The sequence below is a fragment of the Oratosquilla oratoria genome, unplaced genomic scaffold (genome assembly GCF_046742065.1).
Source record: "Oratosquilla oratoria isolate Oo_2021 unplaced genomic scaffold, ASM4674206v1 SCAFFOLD50, whole genome shotgun sequence".
Classification (NCBI taxonomy): domain Eukaryota; kingdom Metazoa; phylum Arthropoda; class Malacostraca; order Stomatopoda; family Squillidae; genus Oratosquilla; species Oratosquilla oratoria.
Window position 1 is genome coordinate 1,150,468 of NW_027467714.1, and position 27,394 is coordinate 1,177,861.

Consider the following 27,394-nt stretch of genomic DNA (forward strand, 5'->3'; position numbering starts at 1 on the left):
ATGAGGCATTGCCAGGCCACAAGCCAATGAAAGACTGTCTTGTGCTGCTGTTTTGTGGCAATGCAAGTGGCGATTTGAAAGTGAAACCGCTGCTCATTTACTTTTCAAAAATTCCATGAGCCTTCAAGAAGTGTAAAGTCCAGAAGAGCAGGCTAAGTGTGGTGTGGAGATCCAACAGCAAGGCTTGGGTGACAGGTGATCTTTTTACTGATTGGATCAATGAGGTGTTTGGTCATTCTGTGAAAAAATATTTGCTTGAGACAAGTCTGAAACTTCATGTCTTGCTTATTATAGACAATACTAATACCCATCCTGTTGGTCAGAAAATCCACTAGCCTTCAAGAAGTGTAAAGTCCAGAATAGCAGGCTAAGTATGGCGTGGAGGTCCAACAACAAGGCTTGGGTGACAGGTGGTCTTTTTACTGATTGGATCAATGACGTGTTTGGTCATTCTGTGAAAAAATATTTGCTTGAGATGAATCTGCCATTTCACGTCTTGCTTGTTATAGACAATGCTCCTGCCCATCCTCTTGGTCTAGAAAATGACCTTGATGAATTTCAGTTCATCAAGATCTAGTTCCTGCCTCCCAACACCACTCCCTTACTCCAGCCCATGGAACAGCAGGTCCTCTGAAACTTTAAGAAGCTGCACACTAAAGCACTCTTCGAGCACTGTTTTGATGTGACTAAGGGGACCAATCTCGCCATCAGAGAGTTTTGGAAAGATCACTTCCACATTTTTGCCTGTCTCAAGATGATCAACAAGGCATGGGAAGGGGTCACCAAGAGAATCCCTATGGTTTAGAAAAAGCTTCAGCTGGACAGTGTTGTCAGATGGAGTTTGACTCTGTGCCTGTGGAGCCTGTAGTCAGTGAGATTGTGTGCCAAGACCATGGGGCATGGGGTGGATAAAAATGACATCCGCGAGCTTGTGGAAGAGTATAGACAGGAACTGACCGCTGAAGAGCTTATGGAGCTGCATTCTGTTTCACAGCAAGTAGTTGTGGAGATTTTGTCAGGGGAGGAGGTAACAGCCTCAACAGAGCAACAACATTTCAGTGCAGTAAGGGAGATGTTTAAAGCATGGGAAACTGTTTCATTGTACATTGAGAAGTTTCACCCTATGTGTGCTATGTGTGCTATGTGTGCTACAAATTTAGTTGATAATAATGCTGTTGCATTTTTGCCAAATTTTTGAAGTGTAAACAAAAAGAAATGTGTCTAGACAGCTTTCTAGTGAAAAAGGATTCTAAAGAAAGTGCCAGTTGTGCCAGTGTTTCTAAAAGATTTAAAGCTAGGGAGTCAGTCAAGACTATTATAGCAGCAAGTGAAGAGGAATCTCCCTTAGTGGAAGATTTTCTCCCTTCACCTCAATAATCCTCCCCATCTCCATTTCCCATGCTGGATACTTTTTTTGTGTGTGTAAATTGCAACAGTTTATTTATTTTCATTTCATTTTACTAATTCTTTCCAAGGTTCATTTACTGGACATTCATTTTTTTTTCTTATTTTGCTCATTAATTTAAAAATATTTTTAGATATTACAAGGATGCGTTATGTCGCCCTGGCTGTTCAACTTATACATGGATGGGGTGGTGCGAGAGGTGAATGCTAGGGTAGTGAGTCAGGGATTGGAGATGGTTAAAGAAAATGGAGAAAAGTGGGAGGTGAGCCAGCTGTTGTTTGCGGACGACACTGCGCTTGTGGCAGGGTCAGAGGAGGGATTGAGGAAGTTGGTGGCAGAGTTTGGGAGAGTGTGTGATAGAAGAAAGCTGAAGATAAATGTGGGTAAAAGTAAGGTGATGAGATGTACAAGGGGTGAAAGTGGCAGTAGACTGGAAGTGAACATTAAGGGAGAGCGACTGGAGGAAGTGGATAGTTTTAGATACTTGGGTGCAAGTGTAGCAGGAAAAGGTGGAGTGAAGGTGGAGGTAGAATGTAGATTGAGAGAAGCGAGTAAATGCCTTGGTGGTTTAAAGAGTGTAATGAGGAATAGACATTTGGGAATGGATGCGAAGAGGAGACTGTATGAAGGAGTGATTGTGCCAACAGCACTGTATGGGGCAGAAACGTGGAACATAAGAGAAGAAGAGAGAAGGAGTTTGAATGTGTTTGAGATGAGGTGTCTGAGAGGTATGGTGGGGGTTACTAGGCTGGATAGAGTGAGAAATGAGGAGGTGAGGAGGAGAACAGGGGTGAAAAAGGATTTGGGAGATAGGGTTGATGAAAGAATATTAGGATGGTTTGGACACATGGAAAGAATGAGTGAAGAAAGACTAGTAAAAGAGGTATGGAAGGCAGATGTGGAGGGAGTGAACATGAGGGGACGTCCTAGGATGAGGTGGATGGATGGGGTGAAGGGGGCTTTGGGGAAGAGGGGAATGTCTGTTGAGGAAGGAATGGAGAGGACAGAAGACAGAGGTGAGTGGAGAATGGTTGTATATGGATGATGTTGTGACTGCATGAGGAGGAATGGGCGGGGGGGTGGGGGTGGGGTAGTATGTGTGAGTAAATTTTGACGCAGCCCGAAGGGATTTCTCCCCGTCCTCTCCTTATATGCAAAGGGGGACGGAGAGGGGGGGTCGCCGATTAAATGAAGCGGCCTTGCTGTGGATGTGCTGTGTCTTGCGACACTGCTTCTGACCCAGGGCGGTGGGCAGGGTGCAGGGATGACCCGTCATCCAGGAGGTGCTCAGATGAGAGGAAGGGTGGGAGGGGTGTGGAGTGTATTTAGGGATGAAATGGGTGGGAGTGTTTTTATGCCTTTCCCTTTTTGGCTACCTCCCTTGGAAGGGGGAAAAAGCCTTGGTATATGTATGTATGTATATATATTTTTTTTTTCTTAAGCATGGGATGCATTATTGTATTTTACATTGATTCCTATGGGAAAAATTGTTTCACTTAATGAGTGTTTCACAATTCGAGTAAGATTCCAGAATGAATTATGCTTGTTAAGCGAGGTTCTGCTGTATATGCCTCTCATGTAGAGAAAATTTATATCTGCCTTCTTTTCATAACTTCAATTTTTGTCTTGTGTATAGGGAGTCTCCTACTTTGTTTACTACTTTAGATGGTGTATAATTTATAAGTTTAATCAAGAGATCATATGCAGGAATTCAGTTTACCATCTGGCATAGATAACTTTCCTCTTGGGTTAGCATAGGTCTATGAAAACCTAACCTTCATCCTCAAGGGCGCACAACAAGTTTTTGAGTTATTAGATGAAAAAAACTGTTCACGATGTTGGCAAATACAATTTGTTTACTCTCAGCCTTTCTCTACCTCCTTCCCTATTCCTCCACTTTACATCCATTCTCAATTTCCCATAAAAAATAGATTAATATATAAATAAATTAATAAATAAAATTTAATTTATGTGACAATTCCTTGCTATCTTCTCTGAAAACATAAATGTCCAGAACTGTTCCAATCCTTTCTTTTGATAGCACTACTAGTCCATTAATGCTCTGTTCACCATCCTTCCCCCACTACCATTTTCCACATATGTTTGGCTTTCTTCTTAAACATTGTGTTTGCTATCTTCAACTACATCTATAAACACCAACATAATTTTTCCAGTATAATTCTTATCAGATACCCCAGATCTCCCTACTACCCCATCTATTGCCTCATCTCCTTTTTTTAATATTAAGATCCCCCAACACCACTACATTTGCATTTCTCCTAAAACTATGAACATTTAAATTTTTTAAGTCGGGCAAGGAAGTTGATGATTGAGATTGAGATGAGAAATGGGAAAAGAAAATGATCAGGTAGAAAGAAAAACTGAAAAGGAAATGGAAGATTTATTTTGAATGATTTCATGATAGTAAAGATATGGTAGAATTGACAATGCTGGAGTTGGAGGAATTTTCAAATGTAAAGACTCATTTTAGGTATTTGTCTGGTATGTAGGTCTACATACTTTTTTGTTATATTCTGTTGTGTACAAAATGTCAGGTAACTACGAGTTTTGAAAAGAAAGTAAATCTAAAAAATCGGTTTGAAAAATTCATTAGCCCAACCCAGTCTCATACTATTTAACACTTATACCCCAACCTTGTTCCTTGCCAAAACTATAACCGGGAAAACTCCATGATAGAAAGAATTAAAGTAAATGAAATAGCAGTGCAGCTAGGAATGCAATTCTCGACATAAAAGAGACAGAATGACCAGAGAGTCCCTCAACAGCATGAAGCGGACCTTGGCGAGTTGTGTCGTCAGTTGGGTCACTTCTTGAAGGCAGAGAGGCAGCTCAGGACAGACGAAGTGACATCCCTAAGAGAAAAACTTGAACACATCATTTTTACAGCTGCTAACATGCAAGGTAACCATACAGCAGGCTGGCAGGCTGGCTGACTGCATGGTGAAGTAGTTGGGGAGTAGAAGGGCAAAGGAATGCATGCCAGCAAGAAGGGTAGTGCTTGGTGAAGGTGAAATCAAGAGTTCAACAAGGTCACAGTCATTAGGAAAGGCACTATGATAGACTTTTTTATCACTTAAGATTTTGAAGATACTAATTGAAACTTTACAATGGAGTTGCAGATAATTAGATGAAATATTATATGGAAAGGAAAATAATTTTGTATTCTCCATTTTACATTTGCTTATTTTATTCTTATTCTGGATGATAACTAGGCTCTCTCTAACTTTCAGAATAGTTGAAGTTTCCACCTTTTTAAATGTTAAAAATAGAAAATGGTAATATTAATGATATATGTATGTACATATACTATGGTATATATATATATATAATATACAGACACTCTACTTATGTTCATTCATTTTATGTTTTTTCGATTTTACGTTTGAACTGACTGTAAAAAAAAAATATATATATATATATTTGAGTGAATTTTTGAGTTTAGTGCGCTCTCCATAGTACTAGACGTTCAAACGATACTTACGCATGACGATGCGTCCATTGTTTACATGGCACAAACGACAGACTAAACGTGCCTTGCCTCCTCCTCCTCCCCTCCTCCTCCACCATCTCACTTTATGTTGCTTGAATTTAATTTATTTGAAATTAATGTTATTATTTTACAATGTTATGTTTATAATTAATGATTCAGGGGTGTTTTATAAGATACAGTAATAGAATTTATGGATGTATAGTACAGTATGAACGGTCATACATTACTGGAACGTAGAGTAACAACTTACGTTCATTTTCACATTATGTTCGGCCGTTCGGAACATAACTAAAATGTAAGTTGAGGAGTGTCTGTATATATATATATATATATGCGAATAAATCACAAAAAACACGTGATTCACAAAATGTGTAATAAAACCGCTTGGAAAATATGTATATATATATATATATATATATATATATATATATATATATATTAAAATTGGAAACAAATTAAGCAGGTTATGTTTTGCAAATACATATACCAAAGGCTTTTTCCCCTATATAAGGGAGGTAGCCAAAAACAATGGCATAAAAACCACTCCCACCCATTCCATCCCTATTATATTCCACTCCCCTCCACCCTCTTCCCTCCCTCTATCTGGGCACCTCCTGGATGATGGGTCATTCCTGCATCTCACCCACTGCCCCAGGTCAGAAGCAGTGCCACAAGACAACACATCCACAGTAAAGCCACCTTTTTAAATTGGTGACCCCCCTCTCTGTCCCCCCATGCAGAAAAGGAGATGGGGAGAAATCCCCTCAGGCTGCGTCAAACCACTTTTCACCCCCCACCCCATCCCCCACCCACTCCACCTCATGGATCACAGCACCATCCACACACAACCACTCTCCATTTACCCCCGTCCCCTGTCCTCTCCCCTCCCCCCTCCCCCCAAAGCCCTCCCTCCTCCCATCCCATATATCTGCAACACCTCCCACATTGCCTCTCCCATCCACCCTGTCACAAGCCCCCTCAAAATCCACAAAAGCCCAAAAAACATTCTTACCCCTTCCCACAGCCCTCCCACACATCTGTCCCACCACAAAAATCTGATCCATGCAACCCCCACCTGTCCCAAACCCACACTGACCCCACCAATCACTCCCTCCCATAAACCCCCCAACCACACTCAACTAGCTGATCCCCCCGAAACCACCACACTCACACCCGTCCCCCCCCCCTATAAAATGGAGCCACACAGGCACCCCTTCAGTCCTCTGGCACTCCACCTTCTCCCAGACAGACACCAAACAACCCCACCAGCCAGTCCACCATCACTGTACCTCCCCTTTTCAGACATTCCACTTGACATCCACCCAACCCAGGCACCCTACCCACTCTCATCATCCTAACAACTGGCTTCACCTCATTCTTCCCACTCCTCCACTCTCCCCACCCACCACGGTCACCTTCCCAGCACCCCCCATTGCAACCACCTTTCCTTCCCCATCCTCCTTCAGATTTAGTAACTCCCTAAAATACTCTGCCCATCTCCCTCCCACTGCCCTCCCCCCCCACTATCACCTCCCCATCTACCCCCCCACTCGATCCACCACCTCCCCTTCTCCCAACCTCCCTGCAAAACATCTTTTTACTACTGTACTTTCAAAACCCTCTGCCACACTCCTACCCCACTTCACATCTTCTCTCCTCCTCACCTCCCCCATCCCATGCTTCACTTCTCTTCCCTTCTCTTTGTACCTCTCATATGATTCCCCCATCCCACCCTGCAACCAATCTGTGAAAGCACACCTCTCCTCTACAACCCTTCCCACTCTCCCCTCCCTCAACCCCCACCCTCTATCCAGGTTCCACACACCACCCCCACACACCTTGTGACTCCCTTCCCGAACCATCCCCACTCCTCCACTCCCAGCTCCACCCCCCCCCCATACTCCTTTTCTTTCTCATTTAAGGGAGCATCACCAGCGATCATTCAAAAAATTCTGGTACATGAGTGAATTTTAGGTAAACATTTCAAAAGAATCTCTCTGATGGTGGTAACACTCATACAAAGTTATACAACTGTTTTTATTTTTCATTTTTTATACAGCATAAAATGGGTAAAATATTGGCAACCTCTGGCAACCCCATTGCATAAAAAATATTCTGTATATTGAAATAGCATCAACATTTCTATAGCCATTTTGTTTTTTTGCTACAGAATTGTGTTTATGGTGATATTTGGCAACTCCTCCCACCAGCATACTCCACACAAAGACAGTGGACAGGGCATCAATACTCTTGAAAAGGTCAAAGTAAGGTGACGTCGTTTCTGGCGCTCTCACAGTACACATCAACTTTGATTCCTCGTCCTGTATTGTTACTGTGATCATGGAAAAATTAACAAGAAACAAGAGAGTGGCAGTAGAATATAGAGAGAGCCTGTGAGTGCCTGAAATAGAAACAAGAAGGAAAAAGAAAGAGGAGAGAAGCAGCACAGCTGCACCCAGCACTCTGCAAGCATCTAAATGAAGAAACAAGGATGGAAGAGAAATGGAATATACTAAAAGAAATTTATAATGAGGGAGTGAACAAATATGCACCACAACAAAAGCAAGAAAGAGTATACATAAAAAGTTGGTACAACAAAAAATGTAGTGAAGCTAAGGATAAAAGAAAAAAATTGGAAAAAACAGAAAAAAGAAGAAAAAAAAAAAAGCAAAGTGCAAACATACATCAAACTAAGAAATGATTATGTAAAAATACGCAGAGATGAAAAGAGAAACTATGAAAGATACATAAAGGAAAAATGCATGGAATAACTTAAACTGTTTTTCAGGTATGTAAATGGTAAACTAAAACAATAGAAAAGCTGCACCAGGGAAATTATGAATATACAGAAGAACTAGAAACGGCAGAAATTATGAGCAATAATTTAAAATCAGTATTCACAATTGAGAACTCGTCTAACTGTGAGGGAATAGAGAGAAATCCCCCACCAATGAAGGAAATAACTGTAACAGAAGAAAATCCGCAATCAAATAAAAAACCTTGATGTCAGAAACTCACATGGTCTGGATGGAATTGCAAATTGGATACTGAAAGAATGCATAGAGGAGTTAATGGTTAAATATACAATATAATTAAATACTTAAAGGAGGAAAGGTACCACAGGACTGGAAAAATGCAAATATTTTACCAATATATAAAGGAGGAAACAAGGAATATCCAACCAACTACAGACCGGTCTTCCTAACAAGCACACTAGCAAAAATAGGTGAAAAAGTTTTCCAAAAGTAGATGGGATACACATCTGGAAGAAAAGACTATACTAAATCCAAATCAACTTAGATTTAGACAAGGAAGATAATGTACAACAAACCTAATCTGCTTCTATTCGAGACTAATAGAAATGGTACATGAGAGGGATGGATGCACTGTGCCTTTCTGGACTTACAAAAGGCATTTGATAAGGTACCACACCAGAAACTATTAAGAAAAATAGAATCAATATGTGGCATTAGAGGAAAATTATTGGAATGGATGGAAGACTTCCTGACTGGGAGAACAATGAGGGTAGTAATCAGAGACACACACTCGAATTGGGAAGAAATGATAAGTGGTGCCCTGCAAGGTTTGGTACTGGCTCCAATAATGTTTGCCATATATATAAATGACATGTCCCTCTGTTATGTTGTCCCCCAATCCCTTGTTACTGTCCTGTACCATTTCTCTGAATATTCATTTCCTTTTTTTGCCTACTCTGTGGTGGGGGAAGAGAATGCTACCACCAAGTCTTTCCACTTGAGTCGTAAGAGGTGACATAAAATGGGATGGGGGATGGGATTAGGAGTCTTACTGCCTATAGCCCCAAAGGGGACATTGATAAAGAAAGTAAAGGCATAAGAGGGTCTGGGAGTTTTCAACCAGTACCCTAAGATTTGGGTCTTTTAATGTGCGTAGATGTAGTACAGATGAGAGTAAAAGGGAAGAGATAGGCAGTATGTTTGCGAGAAGAAAGATGGATGTGCTGGCTTTGAGTGAAAATAAAATGAAAGGGAAGGTTGACTGTGAGTTGGGAGTGTAGCTGGGAGGTACTCAGGAGTGAAGAGGGGACGAGGGAGAGAAGGGGTGGCTATACTAGTAAGTGAAGAGATAAGTGTGTAGTGGAGTGGAAGGAGGTTTCATCAAGGTTGATGTGGATGAAGGTGAAGCTGGGAAGGGAGATGTGGGTTTTTGTAAGTGTGTATGGGCCTGGTAGTGAGAAGAGTGTAGAGGAAAGGGAGGCTTTTTGGGTAGATATGAGTGCATAGAGGGATTAGGGAGAAATGTCAATGTAGTTGTATTGGGAGACCTTAATGCTAGGGTAGGAAATGAACCAATTGACGGAATGATTGGAAAGTATGGAGTTCCAGGTATAAATCATAGTGGAGAATTAATTGATGGTGGAGGTGTATCTTGAGAGTTGATAATAGCAAATACAGTGTTTAGGAAGAAAGTCAAGCATAAGTACACATGTGAGGAGGTGGTGGATGGAAGGGTGGCAGATAGAGCGTTAATGGACTATATAGTGGTGACCAGGAGTATGGTAGAAAGAGTTAAGGATGTACATGTTTTAAAGGGAGAGAGTAGGGGAATATCAGATCATTTTCTGATGGAAGGTAAATTGAGAGTGGCAAATAGGTGGAGAAAGAGGAAAAGGGCAGAAGGTAGGGAGGTACTTAGAGTGAACTGCTTAAATGAGAAGGAAAAGGAGAATGAATATAAGAAGCTGAGAGAGGAGTGGGAGGGAGTGAAAGATAGAATAGAACTAGGAGTGGAGGAGGAATGGGGATGGTTCAAGGAGGGAGTCACAAAGTGTGCAAAGATGGTGTGTGGAACAAGGAGGTGGGAGGAAATAGAAGGAAGGGTAGTGAGTGGTGGGATGAGGAAGCAAAGAAGGGTGTAGAAGAGAAGATACAGGCATTCATAGATTGCCTACAAATTAGGACAAGGGAATTGTATGAGAGGTACAAAGTAAAGAGAAGTTAAGTTAAGCACAAGATAAAGGAAGCAAAGGGGAGAGCAGATGTGAAATGGGGTAAGAGTATGACAGAAAAATTTTGAAAGTAATAAAAATATGTTTTGGAAAGAAATTAAAAGAGGAAGAGGAGGTGAATCAAGTAGAGAAGAAAAGGTAAATGGTGCAGATGGAGAGATGATAATGGAAGAGATGGCAGTGAGAGGAAGGTGGGCAGAGTATTTTAGGGAGTTGCTAAATGTGAAGGAGGATAGGGAGGGAAAGGTAGTTGCAGTGGGAAGTGCTAAGAAAATGAGTGATGAGTGAGGAAAATGGAGGAGAAATAGGGAAAGATAAAGTGATAGCATCTGTTAAGATGATGAGAGCAGGTAAGGCACCTGGTCTGGATGCCATGCAGAATGTCTTAAAAAAGGAGGTACAGTTATGGTGGACTGGCTGGTGAGATTATTTAATATTTGTTTAAGAGAGGGTAGAGTGCTGGAGGACTGGAGGAGTACCTGTATAGTTCTCCTTTACAAGGGAAAGGGGGACATTTGTGAGTGTAGTAGTTTCAGAGGGATCAGCTTGTTGAGTGAAGTTGGGAAGGCTTATGGGAGGATCATGCTTGAGAGGATTAGAAGAGGAAGAGATGGGGTAATTGGTGAGGAACAGTGTGGTTTTACGATAGGTAGGGGTTGTGTAGATCAGATTTTTGTGGCAAGACAGATATGTGAGAAAGCTATAGGAAAAGGTAATGATGTTTTTTGGGCTTTTATGGATCTGGAAAAGGCTTCGGCAGGGTAGACAGGAACGCACTGTGGGAGGTATTGCAGATATATGGGATAGGAGGAAAGCTGTTAAGAGCAGTCAAGAGTTTTTACGAGAGTAGTAGAGCTTGTGTTAGGATTAGAAATGGAGAGAGTGAATGGTTTGAAGTAAAGTTGGGACTTTGTCAGGGATGTGTTATGTCGCCCTGGCTGTTCAATCTATACATTTACCTAGTTGTATGGATGGGATGGTGTGAGAGGTGAATGCAAGGGTAGTGGGTCAGGGGTTGGAGATACTACTACTCTACTCCGCTGGTATTCGGGCCACTTGGTGATCCATAACCGCTTTCGAAGCGTCTCGCCATGTCTTTCTGTCCTGTGCCACCTCCTTCCATTCTCTTGGTTCTATTCTACATATCTGCACATCTTCTTCAACGCATCTCCTCCAGTCTTTTCAGGGGTTGGAGATGGTTAAAGAAAATGGAGAAAAGTGGGAAATAAGCCAGTTGTTGTTTGCTGACGACCCTGCCCTTGTAACAGGATCAGAGGAGGGATTGAGGAAGTTAGTGACAGAATTTGAGAAGGTGTGTGAAAGAAGGAAGCTGAAGATAAATGTGACAGCAGGCTGGAAGTGAGCATAAAGGGTGAGAGACTGGAGGAAGTGGATAGAATTAGATACTTGGGTGTGAATGTGGCAGAAAAGGTAGGAGTGGAGGTGGAGGTAGAATGTAGATTGAGAGAAGCTAGTAAATGCCTTGGTGGATTAAAAAGGGTAATGAGAAATAGACATCTGGGAACGGATGCTAAGAGGAGGTTATATGAAGGAGTGATTGTGCCAACAGCACTGTACGGGGCAGAAGCATGGAACATAAGAGAGGAAGAGAGAAGGAGTTTGAATTTGTTTTTGAGATGAAATGTCTGAGAAGTATGATAGGGGTTACTAGGCTGGATAGAGTGAGAAATGAGGAGGTGAGGAGGAGAACAATTGTGGAAAGGGAGCTGGGAGATAGGGTTGATGAAAGAGTATTAGGATTGTTTGGACACATGGAATGAATGAGTGAAGAAAGATTAGTAAAAGAGGTGTGGAAGGAGTGAATATGAGGGGGCGTCCTAGGATGAGATGGATGAATGGGGTGAAGGGGGCATTACAAAAGAGAGAAATGTCTGTTGAGGAAGGATGGGAGAGGACAGAAATTAGGGGTAAGTGGAGAAGGGTTTGTTTATGGATGATGCTGTGATGCATGAGTGGGAGTGGGTGGGGGATGGAGGATGAGGAAGTATGTATGAGAAAGAAAAAAATTGACACAGCCCGAATGGATTTCTCCCTGTCTTCTCATTTTCTGCATGAGGGGATGGAGAGAGGGGGGGGTCACTGAATTTATGAAGTGGCCTTGCTGTGGATGTGTTGTGTCTTGTGATACTGCTTCTGACCCAGGGCAGTGGACAGGATGCAGGTATGACCCATCATCCAGGAGGTGCCAAGATAAGAGTGAGGTAGAGGGTGGAGGGTAGTGGAATATGTAGGGAATGGAATGAGTGGGAGTGGTTTCTATGCCTTTTTCTTTTTGGGTACCCCCATGTAAAGGGGAAAAAGCCTTTGGTATATGTATGTATGTATAAATGACATTGATGACGGAGTAGAGTGTTATATGAATTTCTTCACAGGTGATGCAAAAATACTAAAGAACAGAGGATGATTGTGGATCATTACAGTTAGACCAGGACAAAATCTGGAAATGGACTCAAAAGTGGGAAGTGAACTTCAATATCTAGAAGTGCAATGTAATGTAGTTTGGAAAAAGTAAAAACAGAATATCAAGAAATTATAAAATTGGTGAAGTAAAAAAAGTGAACTCAGAAATAGACCTTGGAGTAATAATCAGCAGACATGACACTGGACAAACATATCAGTAAAATAGTTGGAGAAACCTTTAACCTATTAAGGTCAATGAAAGTGGCATTTGACTACTTAGATGAGGAAATGATTAAAAAGATATTAGTTGCACTAATAAGACCAAAACTGGAGTATCCAGCAACACTATGGACACCCATTACTAAAAGGAATATAAAGAAATTAGAAAGAATACAAAGAGCAGCGACAAAGTTGGCACCAACTTTCTCTAAATTAACATATGAACAAAGATGGTCCAAATTGGAATTAACAATTCTGGAACAAAGAAGAGAAAGAGGAGATCTGCTGACTTTTTATAGAATCATGAAAGGAATGGAAAGCCTAGATAGGAACGATTTACTAAAATGGGACAACAGAAAAACTAGAGGACACAAAAAGAAACTCAGAAAGGATAACTAGAAGAGATCTGAAAAAGAATAGTTTCTCACAGGGTATTGGACCTGGAATAATTTAGGTAAAGAAACAGTGTGTGCAAACACTATTCAAGATTTTAAGAAAAAAGTTGATGCTGAAAGATAGAAAAACGAGTCACCACAAGCATAGCCCCCTTCCCGTATAATACAAGTAGGTAAATACTAGCCACTCCCACCTTACACCTCCACCCACGCCACACCATTCACCCTCACCTCACACCTCATCAACAAAGAGGAAATTGGAGATTTGCTATATATTGCAACCATCAAACAAATGGTCATGAAAATTTAGATCCCCTGTCCTGTAAAGTTTATGTTTTTGTTCTGTTGTAATATCTTCGGTTGTTTTTTATGGATTTTGTAATTTTTGTTTCATTTGAAAGAAAACATCATGCTCTTTATTTTCTACAGTAAAAAATAAAAGATTTGATTTTTTTATGAAACCTGAATTTTGCAGAATTGTTGAATTATTCAGATAAACAAATTAATAAAATTCAGAGGTATCAGTCTGATAATATGTCTTCAATAATATTTGTTCCCCAGACTAAGCTTTCATTTCATAAACTGAATGATGTGGAAGGATTTTCCATTAACCACTTCACTCCGGGCCAAAATCTCGCAGGCAGCATTAGCTGCCAGACATACGATGTTGCATCATAATACTCGCATCATAAAAAATAGTCACCGCTTATATCGATCGTTCTCTCTTTCACCCGTGAATTTTGATAACCATAGAAAATGTGATGAAGCCAGTTTAGAGAGTATGTCAGTTACGCAATGACAACTACAATAAATATAATCAAGACGCCGATATGGCAGCCTCGCGTATCCACTTGCTCCTCATGCCCCCTACGTAGGCAGCACCGTATGGAAGAGGTTAAGTAATCAGAGCTTCAATAGAGCTCACTATATCTTCACTAAATCTTCACTATGCCTTATATATACATGGGAGGAACAGAATACCCTGAGGAATTATACACTAAGGGGTAATTATACCTAAGTTCATTAAATACATATTTGAACATTTTATTTCACCTATTCCATATAAAGTTATGTGACACTCCCTTAAGCAGTTCATTCTAAGTATCTCCCTACCGTTTGTCCTTTTCTTCTTTCTCTTTGATATTCCCTCACTCTCTCCCCTTAGAACATATACATCCTTAACTCTTCCTACTATACTATTTACTACTATATAATCCATTAACGCTCGTAACACCCTTCCATCCACCACCCTCTCCCATGAGTACTTATGCTTGACTCTCTTCCTATACACTGTATTTGCTATCATCAACTCTCTGGACACATCACCATCAACTCTCCATTATGATTCTTTCCTGGAACCCCACACTTCCCAGCCACTCCATCAATTGATTCATTTCCTACCCTAGCATTAAGGTCTCCCAATACAACTACATTGATGTTTCTCTCAAATCCCTCTATGCACTCATTTAAATCTATCCAAATAGCCTCCCTTTCTTCTACACTCTTCTCACTACCAGGCCCATATGCACTTACAAAAACCCACATTTATCCAGTTTCACCTTCATCCACATTAACCTTGAAGAAACCTTCCACTCCACTACATGTTTACCTCTCTTCACTTACTAGTATAGCCACCCCTTCTCTCCCTCATCCTCTCTTTACTCCTGAGAACCTCCCAACTACACTGCCAAACTCACACTCTCCCCTCCCTTTCAACTTAGTTTAACTCGGTGCTAACACACCCATCTTTCTTCTCACAAACGTACTGCCTATCTCTTCCCTTTTACTCTCATCTGTACCACATCCATGCACATTAAAAGACCCAAACCTTAGGGTACTGGTTGGAAAACTCCCAGACCCTCTTATACCTTTACTTTTTTTTTAGGAATATCCCCTGTGGGGCTACAGGGAGAAGGATGCATAATCCTAATCCCCATCCCATTTTTGTCACCTATTACAACTTAGATGGGAAGACTTGGTGGCAGTATCCTTTCCCCCTACCACAGGGGCAGGGGGAATTTCAGGATGTTAAAAAAAAAAAAAAAAAAAAAAAAAAAAAATATATATATATATATATATATATATATATATATATATATATATATATATATATATATATATATATATATATATAATTAAACAGAGTTCACTTTCAGAATGTGACTAGAATGGCAAAATGGTTGAAGATGGTTCAGAGGTGCATGAAGTTTAAGTTTTAGATAAGGATATTAGTGAAAGCATGGCAAGGATGGTGACATTGGGGTATAATTGCTTTTAAGGATATAGTTTTGTAATGGAAAAGTTAAACAGATTTCTCTTTGTGTTCTCATACATGTATGCTTATTTGGTGAAGGAAATGTTTGGCTTACTTCAATATCTTTTTCATCTCACACATGTGCATTTAAACATGTGTATCTAACACATGTTATAAAAATGTCAGATCTGGATTTCTTCATTGAATAATAGAATTACAAATACTAGACATAAAAACAGTAGTGTCTGGTTTACATATAGAGCAGGATGGCTAGTATTCCTATTCCTGCCAATTGGCTTGGTATATTTTTGCTAAGAAATGGATGTATAGTATTTGATATTTTAAGCCTATTGTAGAGAGCTTTTCAGATCTTTATTTCATATTTTGATGTAAGTTGACATTTTTGTGGCTGACTTGTTGATAGATTTAGGAATAGTAATAATTGTTGTTTCAAGTTTCACCGACTGTAACCCCACAGCCTTGCAGGAGAGGGCAATAGTCTGTGGGATATTCCATATATAACATTAATAATTCACCATCACCATCCTATTCCCACAAAGTTGGGGGTGAGAAACCCCCAAGTAGGGCAACCTCTGTGATTTTTTTAAGGCCAATGTTTGGGGTGCCTCCCCACCTGGCCAGGACTGATGGGAATCAGTGCAAGAAGAATGCAGTGGGTACCAGGGATCAAACTCATGGCCACCTGATCATGAGTTCACCACAGAATTCACTGGGCTACTGCATGGCCCTAACATTAATAATTGTTTTTTCTAATTCCACAGATTGGAAACCTACAGCCACATAGCAACTAACAATGGCCTTAGGCCTGCCCATAGATCTCTCTGGGTACTGATATAAACAGAGTATGTGACAGTGTCTATAGATACATCCTATCAAATAAAATTATTGAAAAGGAAGTACAGGGTGGTCCAAAAAGATGTATCCATTTGTGATAAAGTAGCTTTTATTATTGAAAGGAAAACTTAACAATATATCAGCAGGATGGAGCAAGACTGCATTGCTCCAATGTATCACTTAAATACCTCCTTTGCTACTTCCCTGAAGATAGGCTCATTTCCTCTTGTACAAACCTCCTGCACATTCTCCAGACCTATCCCCTTTGGATTATTTTCTGTGGGTATACCTAAAAGACAGGGTCTATGATATCAATCAACTATTGCTGCGCTCAAGAATAACATTCGAACAGAGATTAAGAGAATTCCCCATGACATGTTGGACAGGGTCATTACAAACTTCAGTGTGTGAGTAGCCACAATGATTCAGCGCCAAGGAGCTTGGATCAAGCACATTATAAATTATTGAGCTGTGCTCGCAAAATGGTGGTATACGGGGAAAAAATTTACACCACACAAAACTTACTAGTATAACCACCCCTTCTCTCCCTTGCCCTCTCTTCACACCTGAGAACCTTCCAACTACACTCCCAAACTCATTCTCGCACCTCCCTCTCAACTTTGTTTCACTCAAAGCCAACACATCCATCTTTCTTCTCGCAAACATACTGCCTATCTCCTCCCTTTTACTCTCATCTGTACTACATCCATGCACATTAAAAGACCCAAACCTTAGGGTACTGGTTGGAAAACTCCTAGACCCTCTAACGCCTTTCATTTTTATTTTAGGAATGTCCCCTGTAGGGCTGCAGGGAGAAGGATGCCTAGTCCTAATCCCCGTCCTGTTTTTCTCGCCTCTTACAATTCAAGTGGGAATACTTGGTGGCAGTATTCTATCCCCTGCCACAGTGTAGGCAAAAAAAGGAAATGAATATTCAGAGAAGTGGTTCAGGACAGCAACAAGGGGTTGGGGGACAGCATAATAGAGGGACAGTTGCAGTATAATAAGTGTGTCATCATTTCTCTGTGAGTAGAGTCCTCCTCTATCACAGACAAAATGATGTGTGGCTCTAGTCCATAGGGGCACCCTATATAGACCATTAAGTATCAACTGCATGCTACTTTGCCACAACATGCAGCCAATACCCCAGATGGGGTGAGTAATTTCAATGAGGAAAATGATCAGTGTGGTGCTGGGGCCAAATTAGAATAAAAAGATTTTGAGGTGAAAATAACTTCAATGGAGGTAAGTGAAATTGCAATTGAGGCATATACCATAGTAAGATCATGAGCGCCCTTTTTAAGAACCCAAGGAAATGCATTTGAAAATTTCAAACAAAAAAAATCTCCGAAACTAACCATATGAATTTCATCTAATTTACACCATTCTAAAGGAATCTCTAATACATATACCAAAATTATATCATCATTTTGCTTTATGCCTTTGCTGCAGCATGAAATGTCAGGTGATGTGGTGTGTGGGTCAGTTATTTTTCAAAATCATAACTTTTACAGCTAATTGTTTCCCCATATCCTAACCATTAAAATAACAACACATAAAAATAGATGTCATAATAATGCCATAATAGTAGCTTATACATGATAAGCATTCATTATGATAATGGTAAATTATAATAAAATATTATTAGCTAATGCTCTGAATAATGCCACAATATCATGATAATAAAAAAAAGCACAATAGGGTAAGCAGGCATCCAGAAAAAAGAAAAGAAGTAGAGAGATTGAAGGTCAGCAGGAGCAGTATGTACCAATTCTGCTAAATACTTTCTGCTTCCAAAGTTATGAATGGGGAAGGAACATGTTTGCTACTCTGGAATAGCTTATAAGTTGATATAGCCCAAGCTCAAACAATATATGAGTTCAGATCTAAATATGATAATTGGAAATCAAGGATTAAGTTGGAACTGTACACGAATTTGAGTCTAGGCATGTTAGAAAATTAGAGAATAGGAGACGGAACTCGCCAAGCATTGCTCCTTTCCTGTATACTACAATTAGGTAAATACAATTAGGTAAAGCTGTCTAGGAGTGTGTCAAGGACATACATGTCACCCACTCCTCCAACTGTGTCTACTTCATCTGGGGTATCATTACTTCTTGCCTGTTGATAATGTCTTTGAAGTTATGGTCATTCTCAAGTAGGGCAATGCCCTGAGGAGAACCTTGAGATCTTGTAACTTCTCATTCAACAGAGGTATGGTAGATGCATAACTAGGAGACAGGTGGACAGCAGACAGTTCAAAGGACTTGAGTGAGAACTTCTCTCTGCCTTTCATGAGTCATACTTGATGCTGGTCTGTAGTGTCTCCCATGTTGTAACTGGTTTTGATGGCATACCCTTCCTTGTACTTGCTGCCATACAAAATTACCCTGGGATCCCTTAAGTTTAAAATCTTCACTGTCTGTTGTGTGGTACAAGATTGGAGCACATCAAATTTGAAAAAGTCATCTTGGGTCAAGTCATCAAAATCAAAGCCACCCTTAACAGATTACAAGTTCAGTGTACTCAGCTTTGCTGCAGATTATGTCCTCCCTCCATATATATTTCCAAAATGCTGATCACAAGGCATGTAAGAGTGACCTAAGACGAAGAAGTAATGTTCTGGTCTGAAAAACCTCTTACTGTGCAAGAGATGCAGGCACCCCAGGATGACATTTATATTCTTATTTTGTCCTATACAGTTATCAAAGAATAGAACACACTCTATCTGGTTGTTCTTGTAATTAGCCTCAATCTTAGATGAACCTCACTGTGTTGTAAGTTCATCCCACATGTATATGATGGGTTTCTGGGTCTTGATGATAAAAACACAAAAGTTGTATGTCTACAGTTTCCTTTTGTAAAAAGCTATACTGGTACTCAATTTGGGTGTCAGTAATATTTGTTGCAAATCAAAGCATAAGGCCATAACGTCTTCATTGTCATCACTAATAAAACTGTCAAGTGCACTCTAGCTCATGCTGCAGATGTCCTATGTTCATTAAGTTTACCTTACATTTCATCCAACAGAGCTTGTACACAACCCATTTGTCAGTAATTTTTAATGTTAGCTGTCAATAAATCACATGTGTTGCATGTGTCAATAACTGGAGGCAAGAACCCAATGTGAAACTCATTCCTGAACACTTCACTATAGTAATTAAACAAAACTTGATCAACATCTTTATATTCATCTTTCCTGAACTTCATATACATATCATAGAGCTTGACAATACTGAGATTTGAATTCATGTATATGCAGTTACAAGATTTTGAATGAGAATAATGAGAGCTCATGGTAGGCAGCATTTTAATGTGTGTACATACGTGGTCAGCTTTTTCTCCCACAATCTTGTTTGCAGTAGGAATTTTTCCATGCTGGTCAGGCATGGCAGTCTTCCCCATTGTTATGTATAGCCACACACACACAGTTTCACCACTTTCACCCTCCTTTCATCACTGTCATTCGTCACTTTCCCCTTTCTTCATTTTCACTTATTATTACTGTCTTTGTTTCACATATTTTAGTAGGCCGTGTTGGTGAGATGATGAAACAAAGAAGGTTGTAGAAGAGAAGAAGCAAGCATTCACAGATTGGTTACAAAATAGGACGAGATAATCGTATGAGAGGTACAAAGAAAAGAAAAGAGAAGTAAAAGATAAGATAAAGGAGACAAAAGGGAGAGCAGATGTAAAATGGGGTAAGAGTAATACAGAAATTTTGAAAGAAATTAAGAGGAAGAGGAGGTGAATCAAGTACAGTAGAGGAAGAAAAGGTAAAGGTGCAGATAGAGAGATGATTATGAAAGAAATGGCAATAAGAGGAAGATAGGAAGAGTATTTTAGGAAGTTGCTGAATGTGAAGGAGGATAGGGTGGAAAAGGTAGTTGTAGTGGGTAGCACTAAGAAAATGACAGTGATAAATGAGGAAAATGGAGGAGAAATAAGGAATGATGAGGTGAAGGAGGGCTATACAATTACTGAATTAAAACAGAAATGATAAACAGGGAGGAGGAATCTGTTCTTGGCCAAGAAAAACTTGAATGTGACAAAAATTATGGAGGGCAAAAGCAATGTAGAACTGATCATGATAAAAGTTGTAGACAAGGACATGAAAAGTAGAAAGTTTGTGGTGATTTATGTGCCCCCAAAAATGAGTGCTTGGAAAGAGAACAAGACTTGTTGGGTAATGTATTACTGGACATTACCATGGAATATATAATGGCACAGTGGGTCAGTGAAAACACCAGATACAGAAGTAATGAGGAACTGCTGAGACTGGATTTAATATTTACAATGGAATCTGAAATGTGGATAAAATTGAATAAAGACACCACTTGGAAAGTATGATCATATACTTATAGAGACTGAACTAAAGGAAGAAATATGTATGGAGAGAAATGAAAAGCATAGGAAAGGAAGATTGATGTACAAAAAAATGGACTTTGGAAAATTAAAGAAATTCTTTCAGAATGCAAATTGGGAAAAATTATACATGGAAGATACAAAAGTGGAAGAGAAATGGGATATTTTGATTGATAATTATAATGAAGGAATGAATAGGCATGTACCAAGACAGAAACAAGAGAGAGTTCATTAAATGCTGGTTCAACAGAAGATGCAGTGAGGCAAAAGATAGAAAAGACAGAACTTGGAAAAGATGGAGAAAAGATAAAAAAAAAAAACTGGTAAATGGCAAATATATACAAACTTTAGAAATGAGTATGTAAAAGTGCAAAGAGAGGAAAAAGGAACTATGAAAAAGACATAGAAAAATGCAAGGAACAACTCAAACTATTCTATAGACATGTGAATGGTAAACTTAAAAATAAACAGGAAATGGTGAAACTATGCCAAGGAAATAGATAATACACAGAAGATCTAGAAATGGCCAAAGTCATGAATAATCACTTCAAGTCTGTTTTCACCAGAGAGAAGCCACATTATTGGGATGAAGGAAGTGAAGTGCAGTATCCCCCCATGAGCGAAATAAAAACACACAAAGAAATAATGGAACTTTTAACAAACCTTGATGTTAGGAAATAACATGGCCTGGATGGAATTGCAAATTGGATTCTAAAAGAATGCAAAGAAGAACTAATGGACAAAATATATAACATAATAAGTTGCTCACTTAAAGAAGGAAAAATACCAAAAGACTGGAAAATGCTAATATTGCACCAATATATAAAGGAGGAAACAAGGAAGAACCAACTAACTATAGACCAGTCTCACTAACAAGCACTATAGCCAAAATGTGTGAGAAAATCATTAAGAATAGATGAGTAAATCACCTGGAAGAAAATGATATAATAAACCCAAGACAATTTGGATTCAGACAAGGAAGATCATGTACCACAAACTTAATGTGTTTTTACTCAAGTCTAATAGACATAATACAAGAAAGGGAAGGGTGGGCTAATTGTGCTTTCTTGGACTTACAAAAAGCTTTTGACAAGGTACCACACAAAACAATATTAAAAAAAAAACCTGGAACATATAGGAGGGATACAAAGCAACCTACTAAAATGGATGGAGGACTTCTTGAATGGTAGAAGGATTAGAGTAGTACTCAGAGAAAAATATTCAGGTTGGATGGAGGTGATTAGTGGAGTTCTGTAAGGATCTGTATTGGCTCCATTAAATACACTGCATGTTGCTGGGGTGAGTGAGGAGAGAGAAAGGGTGTCTCATGTCATGCAGCTGTTCAGCTTGCCTCCTTAGAATCCTGGGATAAGGTAGATCACACAGGGTGAGTTGCTGATGGAGTCTAGGATAACTTAGGACAAGTTATTTTAATATTGTGGGGCAAGGCAGGGCGAGTAAGTAAAGCATCCTTGGTTGATGATGATGCTAATGGGCACTTGGGAACCATTACAAAAAATATGTAATAAGATGACTAGGAATGAATACACAGCAATGGTGGTGACTTGGGACAGACTGGGAGTATGTAATTTTTTTTTTTTTTCAGTCATTTATTTGAACAAAATGGAAATGTTGTTACATTCCTCCTCACACACGAGATTACAGCCGTTCTGTATTTTCATAGTTTTTTCATACCTTATTTTGTACCATGAAAGCACATACCTCTCATACAGGGAAAATTGGCCTCATTTTTTCCTTTTTGTAGCTTTCAATTTTCATATTTGAGTTTTGTATATAGGGGATTCCCTATACTCAGGTTTTCATAACAAAATTTCCCATATGTATTTCATATGTAAAGCTGTACATAGCTGCAATATAGTGTAATCCACATACACTGTAAAGAAGAGCCCTGTGTATTTGTTCAATAATGAAACTTGTTTGTTTTTATAGTTAACTTTGCTTGCAAAACTAATATTTTTTCTTCTAAGACAGTATAATAACCTGGCATGTGAGATATCTTGTGGAAAAAGTAAATACCAAATTATATTTTTTCTCTAGGGGTTTTTCATGGAAGTATGATTATGTGCATCACTTTTGCTTTGTTGTTGCTATAGTTCTTTATATACTGTATTTCTTCTTTCAAATAAGCTCTTTGTTTTATGTAAGATTTGATCTATTTGTAAGTGTACATGCGATTCAAAGTATTTCCTTTCCATTGTTCTATATGAGGCTACTAATACTTAAGTAATAAGATTTTCAGAACATAATTACCCTTATGTATTTCATGGATTTGGTCTCTTCCAGTATATGTATTCAACTCCACAACTCAGATTAACATTGTATAAACTCTTTTAGAATTATATAGTAAAGGGTTTGAAAAAAAAAAAAAAAAATAGGTTGTACTATACTTATTCTGATTGACACTTTTATACAGAGCAATGCACCATCCAGCAAGAAAGAAGTGGTGGTGACAGCAACGATGTCAGCAGTCAAACACCCACTTTGCGAAGGGTTAGCAGCTATGGGCCATCCAGGAGCAAAGGTTTGTATAATAGAGGGGTATTTACTTAAGCGTCACCCTCTGCGACCATTGGCGCTTTTTTTTTTTTTTTCTATTACTCATTTCTTAAGAACTTGTTTGCTTTTATTTGATCATTTTTGTATTTTTCAAACAATTCATTTGTCTATTTTGACATAAATATACATATTTAGTCAATGTTGGAATAATGAACAAATTAGGGAAAAGAAAGAATTACTTGATTTCTTTTGATTTAAAAAATGTTAAATTTAATGACAAGAAAGTGGAAAAAACGACACACACACACACACACACACATATGTTTCTATTCAAGGCTAATAGATATAATACAAGAAAGAGATGGATGGGCGGACTGTGCATTTTTAGATCTAAAGAAAGCTTTTGACAAAGTACCACATAAGAAGTTGCTTAAGAAATTAGAAACTGAAGGAGGAATACAGGGCAAACTACTAAATTGGATGGAGGACTTTTTGCAAGAAAGAAAAATGAGAGTAGTGATAAGAAACCAGCACTCAAAATGGGATGAAGTAATAAGCGGTGTTCCGCAGGGAACAGTTCTGGCCCCAATAATGTTTGCTATATATATTAATGATATGGATGAAGGAATAGAAAGCTATATGAGCTTCTTTGCAGATGATGCAAAACTACTGAAAAGAGTGAAAACTGAAGAAGATTGTGAATCACTACAGAGAGATCTAAATAAGGTACAAGAATGGAGTAGGAAGTGGGAGATGGAGTTCAATACAAAAAAGTGTAGTATAATGGAATTTGGAAAAAGCAAAAACAGAATAACAGGAACATATAAATTGGGAGAAGAAGGAATAAAAAAAGTAGAAAATGAGAAGGACCTGGGAGTCATTGTTATGAATAATATGTCACCTGAGAAACATATAAATAAGATTTTTGAGAAACTTATAATCTAATAAGAACAATCAAAGTTGCGTTTACATACCTGGATGAAGAAATGGTGAAGAAAATCCTAATCACCCTGATAAGACCAAGATTGGAATATGCAGCAACGATATGGTCACCAAGTACAAAAAAATGTATAAAAAAACTTGAAAGAATACAAAGAGCAATTACAAAATTGGCACCAACACTCTCAAAACTATCATATGAAGAGGGACTAGAAAAACTTGAACTACAGACACTAGAGCAAAGAAGAGAGAGAGGAGATTTGATAGCTATTTACAGAATCATGAAAGGCATAGAAATTACTGACAGAGAGAATTTGATAAAATGGGATGACAGAAATACTAGAGGACACGGAAAGAAAATAAAAAAGACAGCTATAGAAGAGATTTGAAAAAGAACAGCTTTCCTCACAGAGTAATAGACAGTTGGAACAAGTTAGATGAGAAAGTGGTGTGTGCAAAAACAATACATGAATTTAAAAATAGTTTAGATAAAATGAGATATGAAGACGGGACCCCACAAGCATAGCTCCCCTTCCCGTAAAATACAACTAGGTAAATACAACTAGGTAACTAGGTAAATACACACACACGAGAATCTGATAAAATGGGATAACAGAAATACAAGAGGACACGGAAAGAAAATAAAAAAAGATAGCTATAGAAGAGACTTGAAAAAGAACAGCTTTCCTCACAGAGTAATAAACAGTTGGAACAAATTAGATGAGAAAGTGGTGTGTGCAAAAACAATACATGAACTTAAAAATAATTTAGATAAAATGAGATATGAAGACGGGACCCCACGAGCATAGCTCCCCTTCCCGTAAAATACAACTAGGTAAATAAACACGCATACTCCCATCCTGTAGAATACAACTAGGTAAATACACACACACACACGTCGGTCGAAATGACAACGAAGTTTGGACTCCAGAAAAATCTACAATGTTCGTGGATCTCAATGACGAGTGAGTACCTATGTTGTATTAATAGGGAATGAGAAAGCTCGTGGTGTAGTGGGAAGGTGAAGAAATAGGAGAAGGTGAGAGATTATTGAGGAAAATGGAAGGAAATTAGGAAGGGGACGAATGGGTCCAGGAGGTCAGATGGCATGTCAACAAGAGAGGGGCAGACGACAGTGGTGAAGTCGAAGAGATTAGTAAAAATGTAAAAGTTAGAAATATAGATAAGAGCAGCACAATGGAAAGTGAAGATAATTATTTCCATGGATTTAATGAGGGAGGAAATGATAACCTCCCCCGACTAGTAAATCTAGAGGAGAAACTAAAATAAATGAATGAAACAAGGGAGGTTAGTTACCCAAAGAGTTGATAAATTGGTAGAACTAAAGAAGGAGAATCAAAACCTAACTAAAGAAATAGAAGAATTAAAAAGACAGTTAAGAGAAGTAAAGGATGAGAATGAGGAATTAAAAAGGGATAATAAAGAGAATAAAGAGTCCATAGCAAAAGAGGTAAGTGGTTGGAAAAAATACAAGAGAACAATAAAATTTAATTTATAGATATAGTGGAACAGCAGATGAAAGAACAAACTAAGGACACAGTTATTAAAGTGATGAGGGAGAAGGAGAATATAGTAAGAGACTTAGTGGATAAAAAGAAATGTATAATTATATTAGGGATGGAAGAGAAGCATAATCCAAATAGGACTACAAAAATAAAGGAGGAAAAGGAAAAATAAAAATGAGATATTAGAAGTAGTTCAAGAAGATGAACCAGAAACAGGGAAATAGAAGAAATATATATAGACTAGGGAAATACAATACAGATAAGACCAGGCCAATTAAGGTTAAATTCAGGTCACAAATGACAGCAGAGAATATCTTGGCAAAAACAGGGAAACTAGCAGACAGTGATCAATATAAACAGGTATGGATAAAAAGAGAAATGAATAAAGAGGAAAGAGAGGATTAGAAAACAAAAAGACCAGAAGCTAAGGAAAAAAACGAGAAAAGAACGGAGTCAGAAAAAGAGGAATTCTATTGGAGAGTAGTGAATATGAACGTGAGGAAATGGTTCATAGCAGAGAAAAACAGAAGGGAAACAGAAAACACAGTGGAAGTAGCAGAAAATTAAAAGTGTCACACAAATATAAATGGCTTAAGAACAGGCTTGAATGAACTGAATACCTGAAGGAAAAAGAACCGGACATAATGGGAATTGTAGAGACAAAATTGAAAGGTCCACTACCACCCAACAGTGTATGACATGGTGCATATAATTATTGGATTAGAAACAGAGAGGTGAAACAAGGGGGTGGAGTTATGTTCCTGACTAAGAAGGATATAAATGTGAGGAATGTCACATATGAAAAGAATGGAGTAGAGATGATTGTGATGAAAGTGGAGGACAGGGATGGGAAGAGCAGGAAGTTTGTAGTAAATTATGTGCCTCCTAAAACGGCTTTGTGGGAAGAGAAAGAACACAAAAATATGTTAGAAGACACAAGGATAAGATAATGGAAGATAGAGGAAGAATAGTTATAATGGGTGACTTTAATTGTAAAGAAATCTGCTGGAAAGAGGTGACAGTGAAGGGTGGACATGACCTATGGAGAAACTTGTAATTTAATAAGAACAATCAAAGTGGCATTTACATACCTGGACAAAGAAATGGTGAAGAAAATACTAGTCACTTTGATAAGACTAAGATTGGAGTATGCAGCAACGACGTGGTCACCAAGTACAAAAAAATGTATAACAAAACTTGAAAGAATACAAAGAGCAATCACGAAATTGGCATCAACACTCTCAGAACTATCATATGAAGAGAGACTAACAAAACATGAGCTACAGACATTAGAGCAAAGAAGAGAGAGAGGAGACTTGATAACTATTTATAGAATCATGAAAGGCATAGAAACTATTGATAGAAAGGATCTAATAAAATGGGATAGTAGAAATTACAAGAGGACACAGAAAGAAAATTAAGAAAGACAGTTATAGAAGAGACCTGAAAAAGAACAGCTTTCCCCACAGAGTAATAGACGTTTGGAACAAGTTAGATGAGAATATGGTGTGTGCAAAAACGATAAACAAATTTAAAAACGGTCTAGGTAAAACGAGATGTGAAGACGGGACACCATGAGCATAGCTCCCCTTCCTGTGAAATACAACTAGGAAAATACCACTAGGTAAATACTGAAGTGGGTAAAAATATTTTTTTAAGTTATGAGAACATTAGAAAAAGATAAAAAGTTGGACAGGAAAGGAGAGACTATTATAGTACCAGAGGGGTTCTGGCATCTGTAATGTTCTTGTTGTATATAAATGACATGAATGGAATAGATAGCTATGCAAACTTAATTGCAGATAATGAAGCAAGTAAAAAATGAAGAGGATTGCAAATTGTTACAAGAAGACCTAGATAAGGTGAAAAATTTATTTCAATACAAAAATGTAATATCTTGGAAATAATGAAAAGGATCAGTGAGAAGATATGAAATGGAAAATTAATAATTTGCAAAGGCAAAGGAAGAAAAAGATTTAGGTATCATTATCAGAGATGAT

General features: G+C 38.6%; 1 protein-coding gene across 14 annotated transcripts in view; it reads left to right on the forward strand.

Moving 5' to 3' along the window:
* osp (myosin phosphatase Rho interacting protein outspread) overlaps nt 1-27,394 on the forward strand; it is a 600,580-nt gene that overhangs the window by 557,059 nt on the left and 16,127 nt on the right. For 13 of the 14 annotated variants that reach the window (XM_076182079.1, XM_076182084.1, XM_076182083.1 and 10 more), the window contains 2 exons: nt 4,192-4,327; nt 22,847-22,954. In XM_076182079.1, coding sequence (XP_076038194.1) covers nt 4,192-4,327; nt 22,847-22,954 — 244 coding nt within the window. The remainder of the gene's footprint in view (nt 1-4,191; nt 4,328-22,846; nt 22,955-27,394) is intronic. The other variant, XM_076182087.1, reaches the window with a different exon arrangement.